This window comes from Gorilla gorilla, chromosome 5, assembly GCF_029281585.2.
Source record: "Gorilla gorilla gorilla isolate KB3781 chromosome 5, NHGRI_mGorGor1-v2.1_pri, whole genome shotgun sequence".
Classification (NCBI taxonomy): Eukaryota; Metazoa; Chordata; class Mammalia; order Primates; family Hominidae; genus Gorilla; species Gorilla gorilla.
The window spans coordinates 178,665,791-178,682,724 of NC_073229.2; the positions used below are offsets into that span (position 1 = coordinate 178,665,791).

Consider the following 16,934-nt stretch of genomic DNA (forward strand, 5'->3'; position numbering starts at 1 on the left):
ACCAGGGCCCTCCCATGACACGTGGGGATTATGGGAACTACAACTCAAGATGAGATTTGGTTGGGGACACAGCCAAACTATATCAATGGGGTTTGTTTTAATTTTAAAATCAGACATGAGAAATTAGCAAGTTTTAACAGAACTGTCAAGGAAACAGAACACGGAGAAAGATAAATATAAGAAAAATAATTTATAAGAAAAACAATCTATCATTTTATAGCTAATCCTATTAAGTAAAGGATTTATTAACCTAACCTGAGAGAAGGCATAGAAGAGATCACCTCTACTTCTAAGGGCTTGTTGGGCCAATGATGAATAAGAAAACAGGCCACCCTTCCACCCTCTGCCACCCTCTTCCTTCAGCACCAAACCTTGAAGAGCCCTACACACCCCCGTTCCTCCCCTGTCAGTATTCTATTCACCCTCTTGCCTTGGCAACCCTAAGGAGGCACAAGTCCCAGGGAAGTGGTTCACCCACCCAAACACCAACTGCAGCCAGTTATGTTAGCCAGAACTGCTTATCTCTCCAAGCACTGGCCAAGACTTCAGGGATTATGCCAAGATGCATTTTGCATTGATCAGCACTGATTTTAGATCTCCATTGACATGCTGTCCTGTAGGTCTCTAATCCTCTGATTTTATTTTGTAGTCGATGACTTAGGCTGCACTGTACAGAAATAATTCTGGGTGTCATATTCATGTACATTGCATCATTTCACACTCAAGCTTGAGGACCTGAATTTCAACTAACACTGCCCTATTCTAACACATTTCGCGTGCCAGGCTGCATGATATTTGCACCTCATTACAACATGACACAATTAGAATGCCGTAATAAGAGAGGGCACTGCATTTTCTTAAATGTTTGAATCATGGAAGTATCTTTGTTGGTATCAAGGAAGATGTATCATCTACAAACTAGAACAGCTTTTGAGATTGGTATCTGTAAATTGTGCTCACTGTTAAACCCACATAGCAGCTCCTTCCCAGAATTCAACACTTTTTTTTTTTTTTTAAGGAGAGAGACAGCTTTTGGGCTTTTCTGTCACCCAAACTGTAGTGCAGTGGTGTGATGATAGCTCACTGTAGCCTCGAACTCCTAGGCTCAAACAATCCTCCTGCCTCAACCTCTCAAGTAACTGGGACTATAGGTGTGCACAACCACACCCACTCATTTTAAATTTTTTTTTTTTTTTTGTAGAGACAGGCTCTCACTATGTTGTCCAGGCTGGTTTTAAACTCCTGGCCTCAAGCCATCCTCCTGCCTCAGCCTCTCAAAGTGCTGGGATTACAGACATGAGCCACTGTGCCCGGCCTCAACACATTTCTAATGATATGGCCACACTAAGTCACTGAGGCACAAAACCTGGACTTAAAGTTCTCCCTCTCACCACTCCCACGTGTATTCAGACCCTGCCAGGGCGCAGAGTACTCCTGTGTGGCGCCTCTTGCTGCATCCTTCCACCACCTTTCGGTTCCGAGGCCTCTGCTTGAGTTCAGGCCCCTTCAACTCTCACCAGGAGACAGGCCCAACAGCCACCTCCTCAACCCTCCCCATTGCCACGGCTCTGTCATCAAGACACCAGCTTTCAAAGCTCTGTATTATATCTCTATTATCTAGTGAATTCAGAACAAACTCCCTAAAAGTCACTGTCTCCCAAAGTGTGATTCACAGACCACCCCAAAAGACTTACCTGGCCACCTGTTAGACATGCGGCCGTCACTATACATGATGTTACCAGAATTTCTGGGAGTTAAAGCCAAGAACTCTTTCATCCTGACTAGTGACTCTGATGTCCACTAACAGCTAAGTACCCACACCCTAAATCTTGCATTCAAAAGACAAGGCTAGACACATCTGGCTATGATGGACTAACATCTATCAAGCCAACCCCGACAAAACTAAAAAAGAAATAAAGACGAGCTGGCTGTTTGAAGGTAATAGAGAACAGCAAAGGCAACCAGGACTTGAGGGGTCACAACCCTGGAAAGACATGAAAGTGAATCCAACCTTCTCTCCCACATTTCCGTTTAAGGCTTTTCTGGTTCCACAGCAGCCCGCAGGAGAGGCCAGGCAGGAAGCAGCCAGGGCTCTGAGTACAGGAGAAGCACCATCTGATTGCTTTAATAAGAGCAAACAGGAGAATAAAGCCATCTTTCATTCTATCCTCTATAGATAACCAACGTGGGCATTTTGATGTATTTCCTTCTAGTCTTTTTTAAATATACAGCCATATAATCTCAGAATTTTAATGTATGAGAGCATTAGAACCTGAAAACATGAAGGGACTACCCAAAGGTCAAATAGTCCCCATTAAATATATTTTAAAATCCACCTTGTCCCATTTACAAGAGCCCAATCATATATTAAAAAGAGAAAAGAAGTAGATACACTATTCTCTAGAATTTTGAGTGGTAAGATTACAAGTTAAAATTAAGTAGATCAATGTGATTCATAATGCTAATGATGTAAATGTTTTTCCCTCATCCTCAAAACCTTTTATCAGGCCAAACTTACCTACCTAAGCGCCTCTAGGGGAGACGTCAGGCTCTAATGCCTCTTGATTCAAACCCTATTTGCTATCTACGCAAGCTCAGACACATCAGGGTTTGGTTTCCTTAACTCTAAGATGAAGATGATAAAAGCACCCGATATCAAATAAGCATTGTGAAGGCGAAATGAGATAATGCATGGGAAGCCTTAGCAAGAGCCTGGCCCTTAAAGAATCGTGATAAAGGCCGGCCGCAGTGGCTCACTCCTGCAATCCCGGCACTTTGGGAGGCTGAGGCAGGAGGATCGTTTTGAGCTCAGGAATTTGAAACCAGCCTGGGAAACGGAAACATAATGAGACCTCGTTTCTACTAAAGTTCAAAAAAAAAAAAATTAGCCGGGTGTGGTGATGCATGCCTGTGGTTCCTGCTACTTAGGAGGCTGAGGCAGGAGGATCTCTTGAGCTCCGGAGGTCAAAGCTGCAGTGAGCCCTGAATACGCCACTGCACTCCAGCCTGGGTGACAGAGGAAGACCCTGTCTCAAAAACGAGAGAAAGAGAGAGAGAGAAAGAAATGCTATACATGTCAGCTGCTCACTGCTGCCTCCCTACTAAATTGCCAGCTTCCGGACACGGATTTCATTTACACCTAACTCACCTGGCTGTCCCTAGCATAAAGCGGAGTAATTGGTACAAAAAAGGAAATTTGTACTTTTTTGGTTTTAGCTTTTAGAAAGGGAGCTAATGGTTGAAATAAAAATCTAATGAAGGTTTATCAAAATGTCATTCACAATAAATATGTACGGTATGTTTATCTGTATATGTGTGTATATACACTTATGTATCTCTATAGCCTGTATACTTACAACGCAAACTGAAAGACTACAATATTCTCCTGTGTTTAAGAAGTTTTGTAAATTGTGTTTTGGGGTGAGTGCCATTCTGGATTAAGAACTGAAGCTGGTGTGTTTCTTGTTTGCTTCACTTCCCGATGCAGAGCACCTTGAAGATGGAAAAAACCTTGAGTCAACAGATAACTTACTAATTTATGCGGGACCCCACTAACCAGCACAGAGATCGGGGGCACACTCCCTATTTTAGGTGATACGTGAAAACTTTCTGTGCAAACACAAACAGCTCCCATCAGAGGCCAATATTATATAGCCACTATGGGGAGGTAAACTCAACCAAGAGAAGCCAAATTCCTGTTTTTACCCTGAAGAGTAACTATTCAGTGGTTTGCTGAATACATCAGGACATGAGTGTTTCTGGCTAAATAATACCTGCATGGAATTACATGTTGCAATTTTAGGAATAACGGAATTAGGTAAATAGGAAAAACAAATTATACATTAAAAAAGTTTACTGAATAGCTGATTAATTACCATGCAGCCAATTTTATTCACATCTTACAGGTGCGTTTCTCACTGGACAATTAACACCTGACCATGGCTGTCCACAGACGAAATTGCAAACTGGTCCATAGGTATGTTTTGTTTGGTCTACGTCAAAAAAAAAGCTATAGACAATTTTGTGAACACTGGGAAATGTCACGTAGAAACCCAGATTTACAGCTTCATTTGACAAGAACAAAAAAAATGACAAAAATCAGAAGCTCTGGAAACTTCACATCCACAATCAGCAGAAACCAGACAACACATGGCTTTGGGTTTGCCACAGTCTCCACCACTCCCTACTGTCACACGCCCCCACACTGCAACTTCTGACCTTGCCTCCTGGCCCCTATAGGCAACCGTGTTTGCAATTCCTGTTACAAGTCTCAGGGCCATTCCTGGTCTTTGGTGTTCACTTCTGCAGTGTCTTTTTTATTCTGGACTCTCATGGGTTTTGCCAAAAGTACAGGTTCAAATTCCATCTACACTGATTCAACGTTCACAATGCCCACCTACTAAGACAAAAGAGTTTTTTGCTTTGAAATGCAACATGTTTGTGACTCAGTACTGCTCTTTTCTGATTTTTCTTTCCCTCACTTCTCATCTCCATGCTTTGTTCAAAGCCAAAACCTGAGTGTTAAGTGAGGAAGCTCAACTATTTTCTCGCAATGGAGGGGAGGGGGTTACATTCTGCTCCCCTATTCGAGTCAGGTCTGGAAATTCCACATGAAAGCTAAACAGGTCCTTTCGGACCCATGAAACATGCCCCTTCTGTGTGTTCCTGGGCTGAGCACTCACAGGGACACAACGGAAGGATGCCCTGGGCCTGGGGTTTAACAGGTGGCTAAGAGCCCGAGGGGATACCAGCTTTAACTCTTCCCTGCCTATTCTGCAGAAAGGACACTTACAAGCCAAGGTTCATTACTCATCTACTTAAATATGTCACCACTGTCCTTACTGGAAACATTGTCTTTCTTAATCAGTCATTATGTATTAGCAAAAAACTGTGGACAGGCATTATGAGGAAGAGTCTGGCTTATGTCACCTATTTCCATAGAGTCCACATGAGTGGTGTAGACCCCTGATTCTCCCGTTTTAGCCTGTACCAGAATTCCCTGGGGAGTCTGTTAGCTTCCTGGATCCCAGCCCCAGAGTTTCTGATTCAGCAGGCCTGGGGTGAGGCCCAGGAATTTACATGTCTATGTTCCCAGGTGAGGCTGGTGTTGAAGAAGTGAGTTCAAGAACAATGGTGACAGGATGTTGAGACGCCCCGCATGTATGTGCCTGGGAAACGGTCTCTTGAAAAGCTTGGTTTAAACACTCATTAAGTTTCTCTATTCCACGGTGCCAATCTCTACCGGGTTTTTTTTATGTGAGGGGTTCTTTTGGTAGACACGGGGTCTCACTATGTTGCCCAAGTTGATCTCGAACTCCTGGGCTCAAGCCATCCTCCTGCCTCAGCCTCCCGAAGTGCTGGGATCATAGGCGTGAGCCACTATGCCCGGCCTGTCCATCTCTGATTTGATCCAAGTAAGAATGAAGAATTTCTCCAGCTCCAGGAAGGGTTTTTCTTTAATCAGCTTTATGTAAAATTCTTCAAATTGGCCTAGGGGTGCTTAGAATCAAACCACTTCAAACCATGTGTCTCCAGGCATCTTAATAGCAAAGAGTATTTATGTTTTTTTTAAATACTTATTAGTAACAATTTAAGGCTTTAGTGTACAGAGTCGTTTCCTAAATGCCACCCACAGTTGTGTCATCTGCTCATGGTTAGTTTAAGACTCCAGTTGGAATCTCTGTTAAGATGGTGCTGACAACTTTAACAGGTGTTACATGAAGTCTGATCCACCCTACATATTAAGCTAGTTTTCCTCTATTTCAAAGATCATATTCCAACTAGTATTTTGACTTGATTCTCCTGAAGACAATGTAATATAAAATTACTGTGAGAACATGCAAAATTGTTCAACTAATGCATATGTAAGTAAAATTAGAAACACACACACACACACACACATCCACTCCCAAACCCAAAGCACTGAATTTCCCCTCTCCGCAAATCTCTGAAAATAGGAAATAGAATGCTTCCTTTCACTAAAAGGTTATCCTCAGGAAAGCATGATTCAGATTATCATAATCGCCGCCTTTTCTGATAGAAAGCACGTAGGGGTTTTCCTCTGATGGAGCTGACAGACTGTCTCCTTTTGGGGGACTCACAGCTGGGTGTGAGCAAGGGGTTAAGGCTTCCAGGTTATTCTATTATCAGCCTCCCTCCTTAAGTTCCCTCTCCCACTCCCTCCCCTCTATGGAGAAGTGATATATTATGTGTTTAAAACTGCCCAGCTCTTGTTGAAAATTTCTCAAAATGCCATCTATTCCACCAAAAGTATGGGAACTATAGTTTCTAAAGCAAACATTAGGATAGTCTTTCAGTAGGGCAAAATATTTTAAGTCAGATACACCAGTTTCTTTACTCAAATACTTTAAAAGTTTTCACATAGAAAGCTTTCTAATTTCTACATCTTATTGATTCGCATTCTAAGGAACTGCTTTGCTTTAATAAACACAACCGTATTTGCCCTTCTGATCCCAGGTTTAAAAATGTTCAATCAGCCATTTGATGTCAAAGAAAACAAAGTAGGCTAAGTCCAATTTCACAAAAACCCTATTCATAGATGAATAAACAGCTTCAGAAACTAGCCGCAGCAAAAAGTGCCAGAAAATAACAATGATGTGAACAAGGCAGAAAGACAGAGGGCGCTCTCTATTCTAAATGACCATCATACTTGGCCAGAGAGGAGCCAGGGGCAGAGGAGAGCATCTACCTTAGCCCTGGCAGGAGGGGAAAGAATGAGCAGACATCCCAACTTTAAATATAATGTTTACATTAGTGAGATTGGAAGCTGTCAATGACCCAATTGTAACTAGAACTTGGCTTCACAAAGGTTGAAACTGCCAACACCTGAATCCAAGACACCATCGCCTCCAGAATACTGCAATGCCTTCCAGCTGGATTTCCTGAATTCATTTCTGCTCAAAAACCCTGACTGATCTTTCAACACACAGATCAAATACTGTCACTCTCTGCTTTCCACCATAACTATTAAAAAATAAAAATAAAAAATCGCACCTCCCTGACCACGACTTGTAAGACCCTACATGATCTGGCCTCTGTGTGTCTCTCTCACCTGCTCTTCACCCACCACCCCCACCCTCGCTCCCATGACCCCACCACAACTTCCTTTTCTCAAACTCTCCAAGCCGGTTCGCACCTCAGGGCCTTTGCATGAGTTATTCCCTCTCCTACAATGCCCTTCTCCCTAATTTTCTGATGGCTGGTTCCTTCCTACCATTCATGCCTAAATGTCACCTCTGAAAGGCTTCTCTGATGACGTCATCCAAAGGAGTCCCCCACCCAGTCCCTCTCCTTCACCTCTCTGCTTTATTTTCTGATTTATGCTTATCAGTAGAAATTTTCTTATCATCTGTTTTGTGGTTGGTGGTGGCATTTGTCACCCACACATCTACCACACTAAAGCCGGGACTATGGATTCCCAGCACTTAGAACAATACCTAAAACCGAGAAGGTTCCCCTAAGAACAGGGCGAAAGCGTCCAAGGAAACAATGAGAAGACCGAAGACGGACTTGATTTAACTTACCTCCTGTATAACAACAAAAGGGCGAATGGAATTGTCATAAATTATTAATAAGCACATGAAGGGTGACAATCAGCCACAACAATATTAAACATTTAATAAAAATATCCCAATTACACCACCAGTTAACTTGAGTTATTATTGATCATGAATAATAAGTGGGTAAACACATACGCCATACGTTATGCAAGGGGCTTTCCCTGTATTTCCTCTTTTAATTCCACACACATGCCATAAGTTATGCAAAGGGCTTTCCCTATATTTCTTCTTTTTTTTTTTTTTTTTTTTTGAGATGGAGTTTTGCTCTTGTCGCCCAGGTTGGAGTGCAGTGGCACGATCTCAGCTCACTGCAACCTCTGCCTCCCGGGTTCAAGAGATTCTCCTGCCTCAGTCTCCTGAGTAGCTGGGATTACAGGTGCCCGCCACCATGCCCGGCTAATTTTTTTTTTTTTTTTAGTAGAGACGGGGTTTCACCATGTTGGCCAGGCTGGTCTCAAACTCCTGACCTCAGGTGATCCACCCACCTCGGCCTCCCAAAATGCTGGGATTACAGGCGTGAGCCACCACACCCAGCCTCCCACACTTGTTGGTTAGGAAGGAACTAGAAGGCACCACCTGGATAGAGGAGAAACCAGGGACGGGACAGGACCACAGAACAGAAGCCTGTGAAGCCTGGTCCCAGCTCCTCACCTCTGGACCTTGGATAATTCATTTCACTTCCAAAAGCCTCCTCCATGCTGCTCATCTGCAGTGGAAACTGCCTTCCTGTGCATCTCCAGGCTTCAGAAGAGTCAAATGAGAACAAATGCAGAAGTGCCCTCAGAGCTCACAAAAATAACATCTGATTTTTTCACTTAAAGCCTACATAATGGGTAAGCCAGTGATGACACGCCAGAAATAGCATAAATGAGACGAAAGAGAGAAAGCAAGGCAAGAACGCTCAGGTCCGGGAGCTAGAAGACAACACGCTGGGTGAAAAGAGAGGCAGTGACACAGGCATGGGGACACGGACGGGAGGGCCCCCTCGCTTCCTCACAATAAGGGGAATGCACAAAGGAGCCGAAGCAGGAGTTGTCACTTGCCAATCTCCATGGATAAAGGATGGAGCTACCCCAGTCTCAGCGCAACTCATATATTTGTGCCAAGTTTTTAGAACTGCCATGGTTATTTATTCCTGAAATGACATTTGGTGTCATTTCCCATCAACAATAAAATCTCCACCAAAAGTCAGTTAAGTGTGGTAAACCCCGTGTGGTCACCAACTATAGGATGGTGTGACTAGCCAAAAGCCCATCTATCTCATCCTCCTAGGTCCTACTGAGGATCCTGAGAACAAACTTCAACCACAGTGACCACTGACCACCCCACAACTCCCTTCTTACTACTGGTGTTAAAGATTTTTTTTTAAGGGGGGCAGGGGTTGGTCTGAGCATGGTGGCTCCCATCTGTAATTCCAACACTTTGGGAGACCGAGCCGGGAGGATCACTGCAGACCAGGAGTTCCAGACCAGCCTGGGCAATACCACAAGACCCATCTCCACAAAGATTTTTTTTTTAATTAGCCAGGTGTAGTGGCATGTGCCTGTGGTCCCAGCTACTTGGGAGGATGACACAGGATGATCACTCAAGCCTCAAGCCCTGGAGTTTGAGGCTAAAATGAGCTATGATCGTACCACTGCTTTCTAGCCTGGGAAACAGAGCAAGACCCTGCCTCTTATTTAAAAAAAAAAAAAGGCTGTTATAAGAACTCTTCAAGGAATAAGGAAGAAATCTCAAGGGAAATGTCTCATTTATTTTGCTAAGAATTGCCTGATGCTATTGCTAGGTGGTGCTTATAAATATAAGCACACACCGTAAGACTGGTTTTTTACTTTAATTAGTGGCAAAGACAAGCCTTCTCAAATTAAGTGTCATCATTCCAGAATGTAAATAAAACAGCTGGAGTATATACCAGACCAGACAGCCCAATACTACAATAGCAGGACTCTAGCAAAGTTTGAAAACACATTTGCAGCTACGTGCTAGAACAGTGCTTCTCTAATTGTGATGGGTGCACGAATCGCCAGGGGATCTTATTAAAATGCAGATTCTGATTTGGCAGGCCCAAGCTTCTGCATCTCTAACAAGCTCCCAGGTGATGCTGAAGTTGCTGGTCACAGACCAGGTACCAGACAGGGGCCAACAGTTGACAGCAAAAACCATCCTATGCCATGCTCACTGCAAGCCCAGGTACTATTTTTTAAAAGTGAGGAAATATGGCTCAAACTAATTTACCCAAGGAAAGCTCACGAAATTTGCAAGAGGCATTTATCACTCCGCTAATCAAGAACCTTCCTGATCAGCTGCAAGTTCTGCCCCGGATCCTCTGACCAGCTGGTAAACGGCAGAGAAATCTCTTTGACACTGACAGGTGCCCCTGGATGATAAGAATACACCTTATGAAAGACTTCACTGCTCAGAGAGAACAGTCTGTGTCCTGGAGCTATAGGAAAAAGGAAGAGAGAACGCAATAAAAACAAGGAGTAGAAATGTATGGAGAGCTTACATAAGATCACACAGTCAAAAGCAGAACTGGGATACAAACTGAGTCCGGCTCCAGAACCCATGCTCTGAACCACTCAGCTCCACCCCCTGGTACAAGTAATCAAAGTGACAAAGTGATGGAGTACAGGAGAGCCCCAAGGAGACCACAACTAATAATTAGGGGACCCTGAGCAAATTCTCTCTCTCTGCTTCAGTTTCTTTAATATGGGCTGGAAATTATTCATACACCTCACTGGGTTTTCTAAGGATGAAATCTAAGAGGCTGGACAGGTGCAATGTCTCACATTTGTAATCCCAGCACTCTGGGAGGCCGAGGTGGGAGGATCACTTGAGCTCAGGACAAGATCAGCCTGGGCAACAGAGTGAGACCCCATCTCTGTATTAAAAAATAATAAGTAAAGAATTTTTATAATGAGAGAGCCTAAATAAACACTTAGAACAGCGTCTGCCAAGATAATAAGTGCATCAATCAATGTTTTTCTGTTATTAAGAGAATTTTATCACTGGAGTGCAGGAGAGAGAATGGAATCAAGGAGAGGGTGGAATGAAGAGCTTTTCTGAACTATAGCCAAATGGTAGACCTACGGCTGCTAAAAGAAAAAGGCCTCCCTTTCCCAGGGACCACAGAGACTAAAAGAAAAGGTATAACCTAAACTGGAATCAAGGTAACAGAAAGAACTGCCTCTGTCTGGACGGTGGCAGGAAGGGCCTAACAGTGCAAGCAGTTGACCGGTGATGTATCAGATCTCTATAGTTAACTTGGAAATTCCAGACTTTCCATGACCAAATAGTCAAGCACCTTAAGACTGCTATGTGTCATAAACAAATAGACACGACAGGGAAACAGCAGGGCCCGTGGCTTAGACCTTGAGCAAGAAAGCCCCCTTTTCTCTTGGTTGGTGATGGGGACTGCTACCAACACTAGCAGCACCAGAAGCTGGCCAGAGAGACTTCTGTCCTGGGACCAAAGGTGGGTTTTAGAGATGTGCTGACTCAACTACACAATTTTATTATTATTATTATTATTATTTTTTTTTGAGACAGAGTCTCGCTCTGTCGCCTAGGCTGGAGTGCAGTGGCACGATCTCGGCTCACCGCAACCTCCGCCTCCCGGGTTCATGCCATTCTCCTGCCTCAGCCTCCCGAGTAGCTGGGACTACAGGCGCCCACCACCACACCCGGCTAATTTTTTTTGTATTTTTTAGTAGAGATGGGGTTTCACCATGTTAGTCAGGATGGTCTCGATCTCCTGACCTCGTGATCCGCCCACCTCGGCCTCCCAAAGTGCTGGGATTACAGGCGTGAGCCACCGCGCCTGGCCAACTACACAATTGTTGAGAGCCTACCCACTCGAGGCTGATCAACAGCCAAGGCTAGGACAGTTCTGCTGGGACAACCAGTCCCACTTCTTCCTCGTCGAAGGCGCTCCCCAGTGGCCTTAAAGCAGAAAAACGACTTGTGGTAGCTGCATTTGACAATGAAATTTCTCATATTTAAATCAAGCTTAGAGAAAAGGACCTCATATAAATTCAGATTTTGACCTAAGAAGGTTGAACAGGAATGAAGATATAATGCTATTTCCAAAACAGGGCTGGATATAAGTAGGGAATGTAGCACATGTCTACTCTGAGAACTGAGCTATGAAAATCAGTGCATGTAAATCCCTGTTGCCTGCCTACCAATATCTATTCTCCCCTTTTTCCTTTCTGACCAAACTCCAAGTTTTTTTCAGGACCACAATGTACCAAACTTAAAAAAAAAGAAAGGAAGGGAAAAAGCAAAAAAGGAAGAAGAAATGAAAAGGAAAAGAAAGGAAAAGAGAGGAAAGGGGAGGAAGGGAGGGAGGGAGGGAGGGAGGAAAGAGAAAGAAGAAAAGAAACAAAAGAAGGAAAAAGAAAGAAATTACAGCAACCAGCCTTCCCTGCTGCATGAGGTGGCCATGTGACATTTCTGGCACCTGAGATGTAAACCAGGTCACTTGACAGTTTTTCAAAGAACTCTTTAAAGGGGAAGACTTGGCTGCTACCTGTCTTCTGTCTTCCATGAGACTCCCTTCTGCCTGGAATAGGAAGACAATCATGCAGGAGCCGCCACCTTGCACTGAAGCATTAAGTATGAAAATGAACACCATGTGCCAGGCCATAACCTACGCCATGTGCTACGAATGGCTGAACAAGATGGCAGCGCCATGGAACCCCGATTTGGTTAACCCACTGGGTTTTCTGTTATGTGCGGCTAACCCTACATGTTGTAAAAGATCATTTGCTTTGCAAAGGCCTTTACTGAACTGACTGGCAAGGCGCCATGAACTAGGAATTAATTTGACTTACAAATAACTTTCTGACATGAACTAAAGATAGAGAATAACACAGACATATACTGGATGAGACTCCTCCGCTACCATATGCTATTCAGACCAAATCCTGAAGTTCTATTCATAAATGTAAAGATTCTCGGTGTGGTCTAGATGTGGCCTTGGGAAGAAACTCCTGAGAAAATGGAGTGGAGTGAAGCCAAACCACCTGCTCTGCTGGGTGACATCAGTCAATCTGTGTGTGACTCGGTTTCCTCAACTGCAAAATGGAAATAACTGTTCCTACCTCAAAGGTGGTGGTGCCTATTAAATGAGCTGATATTTGTACAATGCTTAGACATGTGCCTGACACACTGCTTAATAATTATTGAGGATCCACTAACATTACGGTAAAATTGGTGACAGTGTAGCTAAACATTAATAATAAAAGCCAGACAGGTTAATTCATTCTGTAGACAAGAACTTCTTTCCTAAGGCACACATCTGTCAAATAACAAGGAGGTGAGATCCAGCTGTCGACCGTGGCCAGGTTTAGACAGTTTTAAATCAAAGGCCTTCTATGGTTCTCATAATCGCCCTACCCGGATTCATGCAATACCAAGAGTAGCAAAGTCTACACGAAGAGCTGCTTATCAGTAGCATGTATTTATAAAATAAAGGTTGGGTAAAGAGATTAGCAAAGAGCACTAAAAATAGTCCTATCAGCAAACAAGCTTTTGTAAGGCGATAGTTCATTAAGAAGTCAATACTTGAGCATCATTATTATGAGAAATATTCAAGTAATGGGTCATGCAACTTGGAAGGTTGCAGCCTCTTATCATCTTAGCCATCTTTTTTAGATTCGAACACAGAAAGTATCCAGGTCTTTCTACTAGGCTGTATTTCAGGGTCCAAAAGGGCACAGGCATTTTGTATAACGTAGTCAAGTGCCAACCACAGGTATGTAACCTAGTAAGTATCGTAGGTATTGAGCCAGCCATAGATGTTCTTTCAGGTCAGGAGAAAACTTTTCCTAGATGAAAGTAACTCAACTAACTGATAACGTCAAGGCAACTGGCTAACAAAAACGTTTTAATCTACTTTCCCTTTTAAATACTCAACAAACATAACAGGATGTGATTTTACACTTCTCCTTTTCCAATCCTAAGAGGGACAAAAACAACAACAACAACAAAAACAGACACAAATCTTGAGGGTGTGAAGATCTCACTCCATAATCTTCCTGTGCGCCTGTTACCATTTTTCTGATTGTACATTATCAACTAAGCTGGCAGAGGCTCAGAAAAGCCAGGGTGATAAGATGTAACCCTTTCTTTCTGCTACACCAGGACTGTCCAATAGAAATATAATGGAAGCCACAAATGTGAGCCCTGTGTTATTTTAGATTTTCTAGGAGACATACGTAAGAAGGGAAAAATAAACAGGTGAAGTTTATTTTAGTAATATATTTTATTTAACCTAACATATCAAAATACTATCATTTCCACATCTAATAAAAAGTATTAAGATATTTCATGTTCTTTTTTTCATACCAAGTCTTCAAATGCCATGTGTATTTTAGACTTACAGCACATTGCAATTCTAACCAGCCACATTTCAAGGGCTGCAGAGCCACAAGAGGTACTGGTTACTAAGTTGGACAGAGCGGCTCTAGAAGTCAACAGTAGCTGAAATTTGCAGCGTCTCAAGGTGGCTCTATGAGGGACATACAGATAAAATAGATATCAACTCAGTTTCAGGAAGTTGCCAGCCTAGGGAATTTGGTAGCATCTTGAATGGAAGAACACACCTCAATTCAAGCTAGCGTGGGCATGGATGGCTTTTAAGCTCATGCTTCCTACCAAGTACTGGCAATGCCACTTACTCTTTACCAAGGGAAACCTAGTCACCAAGGCAAAAAAGCATGTGTTGTTTTTAGCTTCATTTTATATAGGAGTCCAGGAAATTCTGCTCACTTGACAAACCCGTTCTCAAGGAGTTCTCCCAGAGGAGCAGGAAATGGTCAGACATACCCACTGACACACCCCACACACCTCGGACATCCTATTCCACGTGGTCTATGTGTACGTCACAGGCGTGAGAAATGAGATGTAGCGGTGATCAGTTTTCATTATGCTGCAGCCATGGGTGGGACGGTTTGAAAGACGACCTGGTCTTACCAGTATTACCTACCTCACAGGCTTACTGTGATGACCAAGGACAATAACAGAGAGAGCTCTTAGCAAACTGTAAAGCGCTATACAATTCTAGTTATTACTGAGAAAGAACACCATTCCTCACCTGGAAGAGCAGATAGAAAAACAAATAGTAACTTGAAACAGAGATGTCGTTGGGGGTGGGGGGAAACCATGAAAATACAGATTGTTCTTGGTGGACTTTGTTCTCTTTAAAGTACAGAAAAGGGTTGAGTAAACTCTAGTACCTTTCCCTCGAAATCGTAGGAGACACTGAAAAGTAAGCGAGCCAGCTAGGAGGACAAGCTTCTACCTCTGCTCATTCCCCCCACCACCCCCCCCCCCACCGCCCCAGCCCCACTGCCTTCCTCATCCCAAATATTGTATGAATCAAGACAGTGGTTCCAAACAATTATATTTCTCCTTCCCAGTGCTTACATGTGGCCTGAAAATGCAGCGCCACCGGGGATACTGGCGCCTCCCGGAGCAAAAGTCACTGCCTCCCGGGGAGTCCTGGCTCGAGGTTTCTCCCTGGCGCAAATGCTATGGTGTTGGCTTTTGCGCGGCCCTCTCGCCTTCTCTAACAAAAACCGACAGGCTCGGCGACCCGCCGGAGTCTCTCTCTACCTGTCCGACTGCCCTGTCACGCCTGCGGACGGCTCTGGGCAGGCGGCATGGACGAGGTCCGGCGGGAGTCACCCACACAAAGGCGCCTTGTCCCTCTGCACTCGGGCCCCCGGGCACCGCACCGGGGCCAGGCAGGGAGAGCGCCCCCCGGCCCGAGTGCCGAGTCCCGAGATCGGCATCCCCAGCCCTCAACCGCCACAGAAAGGCCACCCCTACTCCCTGGTTTAAAGATAGGGCTCCCCTCGGCTTGCCACAATCCGCACCCCGGAAAGGAAGAGCTCGGAGCAGGTACGAGAGATAGGAGCGCACAGGCCACTCGGCAGAAGTTTGCATTGTCACCGGGCTGTGCCCTCACCGCTTCCCGCCGGGAGGAAGGGCCAAGTACCCTCTTCCCCAGCTCCTCGTCCGCCCCATCCCCGAGGCTGGAGGACTCCGGACCCCCCCAAGGCCCGCGCACCTCTAGTCCAGTCCACCACTTGTTTGGGGCTCCACTTGGTCACGGGTTCCATGGTAAACCGCTTCGCCTCTCGCTGGGCTGGAGAGTCGGAGACAAAGTGCTGCTGCCTGCGCTCCGGTGCCCCTTCCCGGGAGGGCGCGCCCGCGGCTGCTCCCCTGCGCCCGAGCGACTCCGTCAAGACTGCATGGCCGCGGTCAGCCGGTCGTCCCAGCGCGGCTCCGCCAGGGGAGCCCGGCCCTCTCCCTCCAGCTGCCACAGTCCAGCTGCAGCTCCTCCTTCCCCCGCCGCCGCCGGGATCCCGGGCACAGCTGCTGCTCCCGAGCGACGGCAGCTGCAGGCACGCCGGGCTGCGACCCCAGACCCCTGGCCTCGGCTCGGCACGGGAGCCTCACGGCCCGCGACCACTTCCTCGGATCTCTCGAGGCGCGATCGGCTCTCCCTCGCCCGTCTTCTCGCCTGCTGGCTCTCCGGGGTCCCCGCTCCGCGTGCGCTGGCGTCCCGGAGCCTTCCCGGCGCAGGTCCCACCTCCTGCGCCGCCCTCCCGTGCCGCCCTGGCAGGGCCGAGCGCAGAGCGTGCGCGCTGGGGTTGCAAAGTTTCAGCTCCGGTTGCTGCAAACCGAATAAAAGAGAGGGCGGGGCCGAGGGTCCAGGGAAACTCGTGGGAGGGGGCGGGTCCGCCCGAAGCGGCGGACTCGGGTTACTTTCCCTCTCTAAGCCGGTCCGGCTCACACCCGCAGCGTCCCGGGCCCCGCTTTCCTTTTCAAGGGGCGGGTTGTAGATCGCGCGCGCACCCTGGAGAGCCCGCTGGTTTGTGTGAGGCCCTGGCCCTGTGGGTAGCAGAACACTCTGTCTCGCTGTGAGCAACAATACACTAAAAAAAAAAAGAAAAGGAAAAAAAAAAGTAAGATCTGCGTGTTCTGTTCATTTTAAATGCTTTATATCGTAATACTACTCTGCCATTCAGCCGTCATTTTAGGTTTCTTAAAGTAGAACAATTTTTTTTTTTTAGATGGAGCCTCGCTCTGTCGCCCAGGCTGGAGTGCAGTGGCGCGATCTCAGCTCACTGCAGCCTCTGCCTCCCAGGTTCCAGCGATTCTCCCGCCTCAGCCTCCGGAGTAGCTGGGATTACAGGCGTCTGCCACCACACCCGGCTAATTTTTGTATTTTTAGTAGAGACAGGGTTTCACCATGTTGGCCAGACTGGTCTCGAAATCCTGAACTCAGGTGATCCGCCAGCCTCGGCCTCCCGAAGTGCTAGGATTACAGGCCTGAGCCAC

General features: G+C 45.7%; 1 protein-coding gene across 3 annotated transcripts in view; it reads right to left on the reverse strand.

The window, feature by feature from the left end:
* The window catches only part of CNKSR3 (CNKSR family member 3), a 104,458-nt gene extending 88,211 nt beyond the window's left edge, over positions 1-16,247 (reverse strand). The window contains exon 1 of one of the 3 annotated variants that reach the window (XM_019029777.4): positions 15,658-16,247. In XM_019029777.4, the coding sequence (XP_018885322.2) occupies positions 15,658-15,709 (52 nt within the window). In that variant the 5' untranslated portion in view covers positions 15,710-16,247. The other 2 variants (XM_031012190.3, XM_031012191.3) reach the window with 2 other exon arrangements.
* Between the last annotated feature and the right edge of the window lie 687 nt (positions 16,248-16,934).